Source organism: Dicentrarchus labrax, unplaced genomic scaffold (assembly GCF_905237075.1).
Source record: "Dicentrarchus labrax unplaced genomic scaffold, dlabrax2021, whole genome shotgun sequence".
NCBI lineage: Eukaryota > Metazoa > Chordata > Actinopteri > Moronidae > Dicentrarchus > Dicentrarchus labrax.
In genome coordinates, this window is record NW_026136720.1 from 28,534,355 (window position 1) to 28,544,017 (window position 9,663).

The window sequence follows — 9,663 nt, forward strand, 5'->3', positions numbered from 1 at the left end:
AGCAGCACCCAGACTCTGCTCCTGTGTGGGAGTACAGTGTGGGACTGGGAAAAAAAAAAGCAACATAAGCACATATGATCACACTTTACAACATAAAAACTCAAAACAACTTGCAACGGGGGAGGTGGGAAAGGTCGGTGGAGACCAGATCAACCACAATAAATAAATATAGATGGCAGAGCTAGTTCATGACATTAAAAGTATACGCATGTGATGGCAGGGGCGTGTCCAGACTTTTTTGACTGAGGGGGGGCACAAGCGGGGCACTGACTTATGCCAGGGTGGTATCAAGTATGTGTCTTATCTTTCCAGTCATTCCCAATAGGGTTTATGGACCCCAGTCCGCAGAAATATCCAATACACTAGGTGAAAATAACACTTTTATTCATGCAAAGAACTGCATGTTTTAGCATTAAGCATTTCTGCAACGGGGAGACTTGTGGGTACACATAGAACCCATTTTCATTCAGATATCTTGAGGTCAGAGATCAAAGGATCCCTTTGAAAATGGCAGTTTTTCCATGGCCAAAATTTAGCCTAACTAACCTAACTTAGACCCCTTCCCGTCATTTAGTTTCATATGACACCAGTATCTTCTCTGTAGCTTTAAAACAGAGCCTGCTACATCCTCTGAAAGACGGTGTGGAGTGGAATAGGGAAGGATAATGGGGTGGCCAAACAGATTTCAGGGTTGGCAGTGCCAGGATCAGAGGATCAGGGAGGTCAGTGATAGAACAGGTTAGAGAAATACCTGTGAATAATATGAATTTGAATGAATGGCTGGAACGGTGTGGGGATTTGCTGGTGAATGGGGTGCAGGGATTTTAGAGAATTTCACATCTCGAAAGGTAAAGTTATAAAAAATATTAAAGCATTAAAGTTAAAGAAAATACAAAGTACACATGTTAAATTGTACTAATTGTTTATTGTCTATGACCTAAAGCTGTACTATGTACAATACAAAAATGAATGAGCACATCAACAAAGAATGTATTTAATTACTGTCACAAAGTCTCATAGATATAGAAATAGTAAAAATATAGAAACTCTATGTGTATTTTCTATACATTTCCATGGCTTCAAATAGTAGTAAAAGAAGAAATGCATTTTTCTGTAGCGGAGGGTCTGCGTAGAAACCTGTCCAAGAAAGGGTTAAAATATAAATCAAATTGTGTCTCTCTGCATGTCTGTATAAAATACAGGAAAATTATTAAAAGGAATACAGCATATTCTTGGGAGGTTCTTTGCTCAACTTGTCAAAGGTCCAGTGTGTAACATTTAGCAGGATCTACTGTCAGAAATGGAATATAATGTTCATAGGTATGTTTCCATTAGTGTATAATCATCTGAATATAGGAATCATGTTTTCGTTGCCTTGGAATGAGAATGAATTTTGAACAGCCATGTTTCTACAGTTACCCAGAAGGGACAAACCATACAAGTTTCCCGTAGTTTCTCCTACTCATTCACAGCCTATTCTCATTCCCATGTCGTACATACAGACGTGAGTGGTGTTCAGTTTGTTGTAATCTGCAACTTCACCACAAGATGCCACAAAATCCTACACACTGGTCCTTGATAAAAGTCAATATGAAGCACCTTCAAAGCAGTTGACTTCACGCATGACATTTGCTTCATATGGAAACAGTGTAACAAGTCACTACAAGTTCTAATCAACTTTCAACTGAATTAGCACAAAATTGCTATCACCACTGTGTCCAATTTAGTTTCTCTACATTTTGTTTTAAAGCTGTCACAGGTTCAGACCTCTGATTTAAGACTGTACACTACTGGTCTGAGATAGCTGGTAGAATTTGAAGTTTATGTTCTCATAATGTAGACCAAAGAACAGAACAGACCAAATGGCTTTTCCCTAAAACTCACACTTCCATTGATTTGGTATTACATTTCAGTCAAAGGGTATCTGTCATTGTGAGACATGTTATATCGACTCTGGTAAAATAAACCTGCTGGTTCTTGTATACCTGGAGGTCAAAGCACCACCACTGCATCATGACAGGTGAGGTTTTCCCACCGGTATGGGTACGGTGGTTAGAACCTGGTTCTGGAAAACAAATCTCTGTATGCGCTCAAAGACCCAGAGGAAGATGAGGAGGACACTGACGTATTGAATCCAGGCAAATTTGATGGTTTCCCAAAAGCCAGGACGATAGGTGGATGGAGACGGTTAAGGCAGAAATAATGAAGTATATATATTGTACCCCTATTTAACAAAGACATTCACCCGTCAATAAAGGTTTTAGCGATACAAAGCGAATTTCATTAGTTAGCAACAGCCTGACTTTCTACAGGAGTGGAGTGTTTCTGGGGACCAGGTCTGACTGATTATTGTATAAAACACAACTTTATCAATGATTTGGGTGAAACTGGATGATAATTTAATGGAGAAAATATTGGTCTGGTTTTCCTCTGATGTCCTCCGGCTGCTCTGCTCTCCATTTTTAGTGAACATACTGTAACATAAGTTGCCTGCAAAAATTATAAATAAACATATATAAAGAATATAACTAGACACTTTTACCCGGTAAAAGCAGTATATAATCTGTTAATAAATGGTTTATAACACACTATAATGCAGTTGTAAGCTGATACAAGTCTTTATTAATGTATCTGTCAACAATAATTACTCCTCCAGTAGGCACACGCGGTAAAACATAATGTGAGCTGTACATTAATAAATACTTATAAATGTTCCTATAACTTTTTACAACTACATTACAGTGTTATAACCTATTTATTAAATGTTTATATAGTACTTACAAACTCTAAATCAGGGGGTTTAAGTAATGTGTTACCATAGAAGGCAGGGGTGTACCGATTTACCGATACGAGTCGGAAATCGGTTTTAATATTATAGATGCAACTACATCGGTACGCAGACCCCTGGATGGATCTAAATGTACCATGAACCAGTTGATGGCCTGATTCTAAAGATATGAAGACTGAAGCTTTGCTGCTAACACAGTCTTCCCTCTCATGAAAGGTAAAAGGTCCACGCCAGGATCTTGAGTCAATAGTGACGAGAGTAATGTGGCTCGCAAGGTCGGTACATAAACAAACATGTCCCACAACGCTAAGGTAATCACGGCAGAAAGTCTTTTTTTGTCTGTGTCTGTTGGAAAAGCAATAAACACAATGACGGAACTCTAAAAGGAGACATTTTATTCGCTTTTTAAGAATCGGCTTATTTTAATTTAGAATAGTAAATAAATGTCTACATTAACAAATGTAAAGAACTGTATCACATTCATCGTATCAAATTGCACCGAGTTGTTTCATATTAAAATGCATCGTCCATGAATTGTATCGTAGCCCATGTATCTAGATTGGTATCGGATTGTCTTAGAAAGGAGAGATGCACACATCTAATAGAAGGTATATAAAAAGAATTGCTCCAAAATTAGAGTTGAGTGTTAAAACACACACACACACACACACACACACACACACACACACACACACACACACACACACACACACACACACACACACACACACACACCTGTATTTATTAAAGGATATCTAATGACCTCTATGGGGTAACGGATCTCAGCATTAAGCTGAAAGGGGGACCCAGCAGCTCGTCCCACAGTCCAGACAGGCATGGGACACGACAGTACTGTGGTCACTATGGTAGAACAAAGGGAAAAAAAGAATTTAATTAAATAAAAATCAGAGCGCGAGCGAGAGTTGTTCCATTTTACAAAATGCACCTGTGACACATTGGATGTACAAGCTCTGAGTTACTGTCACACTCAGAGGTGGTGGTTCAGCTTGAGATGATTGTAGTTTTAGAAACTCAATATAGTCAACAAAATAAGAGCCTTTGTCAACTTACAGTTTCTGTCCTGGTAGCTCCCAATTATGTTGTCAAGGTCATATGCGCTTGCAAAAGGGCTGGAGCCATCGATGACTGACACCTTGGCATCAACAGAGAAACAAGACAAACAGAACTACACCTTAACAAATTTAGAGTTACTGCTCGTCTTACATCTCATGTTTCACATTTTTTGTCAACAAATAAAAACTAAATGATAATGTGAAAGACAAATGGACAAATGTGCGAACTAGGGAAGACAATTTCTGAAGAAATTGCAGGTGTGAACGCTGGATGTTGAAAGACAGAGGCTGAACTTCATTGCTGGCTTTAATTTGTATGGAAAAGCAGCTGTTTTTTTTAAAATCTCACAAGGTTTGAATGTATTTTCTATCTGAATTGACAAAGAGTAGAAAGGAGTTTGAATACTTGAAAAAGTGTGAAAGAGATAAAGGATGCATCACCAGGACATCTGTTGTCTGCCAAACAGTACTGTGTATTTAGCGATTTTAATCAGCAGGTCTGTTTGTTTTAGAGAGGATGAGACCTATTCACTATTGTTCACTCACTTACATGTACTTCTCATTTCCATCTCATCCGTCCTATCAATTATCTTTGTGCACTGCTTTGCCTCGATGCGTGCACCCTCCACTGTGTGACCTGCACAGTCTCATGGTGTGTTAAAATTTCTTTACATGCCATTCATGGGCAGCAAAGTATGGTCCACTTGAATTAGTATTCATGCTTAAGAGAAAATGAGAGAGAAAAGAAAGAAAGAAAGAAAGAAAGAAAGAAAGAAAGAAAGAAAGAAAGAAAGAAAGAAAGAGAGAGAGATATTTGATAGTGTCATCCAGCCCATTGCGCTGTACGGTAGTCATCAGAGCTTTACCCGTTGGGACAAACATCCAACAGAATCTCTACATGCAGAATTCTGCAGATACATTTTACACGTACACAGAAACACACCAACAAATGCATGTAGAGCAGAATTAGGCAGATACCCACTGATAATTAACATTCAGAAGAGAACGCTCAACTTTTTTAACCACCTGAAATCCAGCCCCAGAGACACCCTCCACTCCAAAGCCCTCCAAACCCAAGAGCTGAGCCCAGAAAAGAGTCCCCTATGTCAGTTGGTACTGAGGCTAACTGCCCCCTCTCAGACACACTCTGACCAGCCTCACAACAACACGGCTCTACAAACAGTAATCAGAGTAAAGCAAATTATAGCACAATGTAAAGAAAGCTATCTGGACCATTGGGAAGAAACAACTAAAAGCCAAAATAGATTGGAATGTTATCTTGCCCTTAAAAGAGATTATGAATGAGCAGAATATCTCTCTACTGTCAGAGATAGAAAGCAGAGACAGATCCTAACCAAGTACAGGCTCAGTGACCACAAACCGCCAATCCAAACAGGAAGACACAAAAAATCATCGCAACCAAAAGAAAACAGAAAATGTGGTCACTGTTCGACAGGTGAGGTTGAGACAGAGATGCACTTTCTCCTACAATGTACAAAATTAAATAATATTAATAAAATGTATTTGAACAAGTTCAGCTCTTTGGTTCCAGATTTCAAAGAGCTGAACGACCTCTCCAAATTAAAAATACTCCTCGGAGAAGGAGAGCGGGCAAACCTTGCTGCCCAGTATGTATTAACATGCTACAACCTGATGGACAGTGAGTGATCGAGGCAAACACACACACACACACACACAGAGTATATAACTAATATAATGTTCATATAATAATAATAATGTATATATCTTTGATTTATTGTATTTGAATACTTTGCTTTGGCAATACTGTTTTTAAAAAAAAACTTTTATGCCAATAAAGCCCGTTTTGAATTTGAGACAGACAGAGAGAGAGAGAGAGAGAGAGAGAGAGAGAGAGAGAGAGAGAGAGAGAGAGAGAGAGAGAGAGAGAGAGGAGAGGGAGAGAGGGAGAGAGAGAACAGGCATACAGAGAGAAAGACAGTGAGTCAGTGTCCTCTCACATTGTAAATGTTGTACAGTCCTCGGTGCGGCAGGGGAGTCCTCTGCTGGAGCCTCAGGTCTCCACTAATGAACAGTTTAGCTCCAGGGACAGAAGAAGAGTGTTGCACATAGGCCAGGCTCTGCATCACCACTGTGGACATTCGCTAGCAAAGAAATAACACTTTAGTTGGAACATTGACTGAGGCTGGTCTGGATAGGCCTGGTGACCTACTGCAGTTAGCAGGTTGTACTGACATGGTGGCATACACACAGGAAGGGATCTGTAGCTCATTCAGTGTCTTAGTACTGTACAACATTGTAACAGGTATGGTATAAAACAAATTCAAAATAGCATCCCCCCTCAAATGCCCATAGGTCAAAACTTTGGTGCATATGACATACTCAAAGTTAGCTTGAGACAATTTCTTTGTTCTGCCTCTTTTTGCTCTGTGCTCCAGTGACAGTTGAGCAAGCCTCATCAGACCCAACCCAGTGACTTTTAAATATTAGCTGCAACAAGATCTGAATTTGTGCTGAGTTAAGATGACTGTCATTACTTTCTAGCACCAGGTTGAGTACAGCTGTCTTAAAAGGTATATTGTGTAACATTTAGGAGAATCTATTGCCACAAATGGAATATAATATTGATATGTATGTTTTCATTAGTGTATGATCAACTGAATATAAGACTCTCCTACACGCTTGGAAACCGAGCGATATTCACATGGTTGCAATCTGCAATGTCACAGCTAAGACGCCACTAATTCCTACACACATTCCTTTAATGGTGGCTCTGACATGTGAAGCATCCATCTCATGTACAATCTGTGAGCAGATAGTCAGACTAGGTACGGCACTGGAATACATACAAAGAGCTGGTAGCTGAAGGTGAGCAGCAGTTGGACGCTGTACACCTGTTCCTCAGGTTTTAGAGGTAGCTGCAGTTGCAAAGTCAGGAAGTCCAACTTCCCGTCCTGGTTCTGGTCCTCTTCTCTCACCTGTAAAGTGCGTTCACCCACACAGAACAAACAAGTATTATGTAGTTTTGACTGTTATCGGTTATCACATAAATGCATGCAAATGGAGGCACAAGCCCCAGGGGACGGTGGTGTACATTTCGAGGTAACTATGGTAGATCGCTTACAGAGATAGATGGGATCCGCAGGTTGGCCCCAAGCATGTTGTTCAGATAGGGGAAAGTGCTCCAGGCGACATAGTCTCCCTGAGGGCTGGTTGCTGCCACCAGCAGAGTCTGGTACTGGAACCTCACAACCGGTTGCTCCTCATAAGTGCTTCTTTTTATCCAGAAACCTAGAAGGACATGGCTTTAAACAGCGAGCAAGCATTTCTAATTGTACAGAAGCGTGCATTACTTATATTGTCATTTAGCCACAGCGACAGAAGATTCTAATAACTTCTGTTTGGCACTACAGTAGTTTACCTTGGCTCCTGTAAGCAACCAGCAGAGGGGGGATGTATGTGAGGCACAGAACAACAACCACAAACACAGTGGCTTTCGTGCAAACGCTCGTTTTGTAGCGAAGCAACGCCGGGTGAGAGTACACTTCATAGAAAGCCATAGGTAACCATAGGCAACCACACACACTGCGGTCGTAACAGCCACTGCTGTGTGTTATCAATGCAACCGGCTAGCTACTTAATGTTCAAGCTACAACAGATGCTAAATGAGTGGACGGTGCCGGAGGGCTAACGCGATGAACGCTCACAGACAAACAAACAAACGCTAAACAAACACACATAAATCTTCGTTAAGTAATATCCATCTAACAGCTTCCGGGATGAAATGAGCGTATTTTTGCGAAACGTAGCGTACTGACGTGCTATTGACGTTAGCCCTCCAGCTAGCTAGCTAGTCTAGTACAATGCACCACGCCATGTTGGAACTTAGCTTAGCGTCTCACGGTTACCATGGCTGCCAGTGGTAGCGTTCACGCGCCTCTCAAGCAACACCGGTACAATGGGAAGAAGAGGAAAACCTCCCGTTACCGTTAGTTACCGTACTCCGGCCTGGGAGGGGTTACTGCTAACCCTGCGGTCACATCATTGCAGTAACAGATTCTAGCTAACGTTACTTTTGCTGTGTTACATATTTGAAGGGTTTTGTGTGGAAGCCCATTTCCGCCAATGTGATTCTGTTTGTCATTAAAATAAGAAACTTTCTCAAAATAATGATTTTGTCAAACTAATGACTTCATTATTTTGAGATATTAAGTGATTATTTAGAGATAAGACATGGATTTGAGATACTAAGTCAAAATATTGACTTCTCAATAGTTTGAGAAAGTTTTCCCTTATAATGAAATAAAGTTACAGAATCTTTTATTCTCCCATCACGTTGACGGAAATGGGCTTGCATAGATTTCTTAACAAGTGAAACCAGACAAAAACAAACTGAGGATAGCTCCTAAATGACCTGAATCTATTAGTGTTATTATTGGATTTTATTTAAATGCAACCATTGACACTTGTAGTTCTTTTTAACAAGTGGCTAGCACACAATCTGAGCCCCTACATGTGCAGCCACAGCAGGCCCCCTTCCCCTTTTAATACATCCATTGTCATACTTACTGGAATCATTATTGTTATGGTTTGTCTCAGTGTGTCTTTGTTGTTGTGTTTTTCTTTTTGTCCTCTCTCTGTTCCCCCTCCCTTTTCTGTATTCTTGCAGAGCTTGTGTGGGGCAGGGGGTGTGGCTGGCTCTTCTTGTTGGCAGCAGAGGCACACCTGAATTCATTCAGCCTATTCCCTCCACCTCATTAGTCCGGTCTTTACTCCTGCTGGCAGAAGATTGATTGTTCTCACTCAACATGCTGTTCTCCCACGTTACCTGTGTCAAGATTCACCTGTGCAATTCTGCAGAAGACTTCCACCTGCCAGCCAGCTCCCTGCCTCACCTGCCCGCTCCTGTTTCTGTTTTTGGTTCGGTTTGTTATTAAAGAATCTTCAGTCTCCACTCACCAGTGTGTGTGCGTCTCTGCTTTGGGGTCCAAGATTTAAAGAAGACAACACATTATGGTGCATTGGTTTTCTGAATAATATATATATATATATATATATATAGAGAGAGAGAGAGAGAGAGAGGGGGGATTGTAGCCCCAAATTAAAACTAAAATCATGGGATTAGAACAATTTGGGTTTACTAGGGATTGCCAAAGCATCATGGGGGGTCACGTGGCCTTCTTGATTTTACGACGTTTAAAAAAAAACCTTTAAAAACCTACACAGTAGGCCTATATCTCAGCATTTGGTTCACTTCTGTTAAGAAATGTTAAGTAAATAGTCTAATAGAATAGCCAAACGTCAGGGACAAGAAAACACTGAATATGTCCAAAAAGAAGCCTAATAAGTCTGTATGATTGTTAAAAATAGTAAATACATCATACAGACAGAGAATTGTATAAAAAGTTCCCTAAACGGGAAATAATCTGCTCAAAATGTATCCAAATCACTCCTTTTACACAAACGTCCTGCAGTTACTGAGTTCACTGTTTGTGTTCATTGTACAGTTTAAATATAATATGAAATATTCATAAAATGTGTCCCTGAGTCAGTTTACTCAATGATAGAAAAAGGAAAATAAAGGAAAAAGGTTTCTCTCAAATTGATGACTGGCCTTAATTCATGGAGTAATGGTAAATAATAAGTTACTAAACTTTATTTGTGCTGAAGAAATGTTGGTGAAGGTTTATTTGCACCAGTCATGTTTGTTAATGCATTGGATCAACACACTGTAGTCAAGTGATCATATTTCAAAAGTTATTACTTGATATAATGCCACCTTACATGCGTAATTTTATGATGACTTAATAAAACGGACTACTT

General features: G+C 40.0%; 1 protein-coding gene across 3 annotated transcripts; it reads right to left on the reverse strand.

Annotated features, from left to right (window-relative positions):
- Nucleotides 1-905: 905 nt before the first annotated feature.
- On the reverse strand, nt 906-8,590 carry tmem231 (transmembrane protein 231). Of its 3 annotated transcripts, XM_051383312.1 has the most exons (8): nt 8,410-8,590; nt 6,965-7,131; nt 6,690-6,818; nt 5,841-5,984; nt 3,860-3,941; nt 3,544-3,649; nt 1,986-2,174; nt 906-1,137 (listed from the first exon to the last, which is right to left on the reverse strand). In XM_051383312.1, exons 1-7 carry the CDS (start codon nt 8,573-8,575, stop codon nt 2,012-2,014), a joined length of 957 nt encoding a protein of 318 aa, XP_051239272.1. In that variant the 5' UTR covers nt 8,576-8,590; the 3' UTR covers nt 906-1,137; nt 1,986-2,011. The 3 variants fall into 3 exon arrangements, with proteins under 3 accessions (XP_051239272.1, XP_051239271.1, XP_051239273.1); XM_051383311.1 differs by having other exon boundaries at nt 906-2,174; XM_051383313.1 differs by lacking the exon at nt 8,410-8,590 and adding an exon at nt 7,262-7,907 and having other exon boundaries at nt 906-2,174.
- Nucleotides 8,591-9,663: the final 1,073 nt, after the last annotated feature.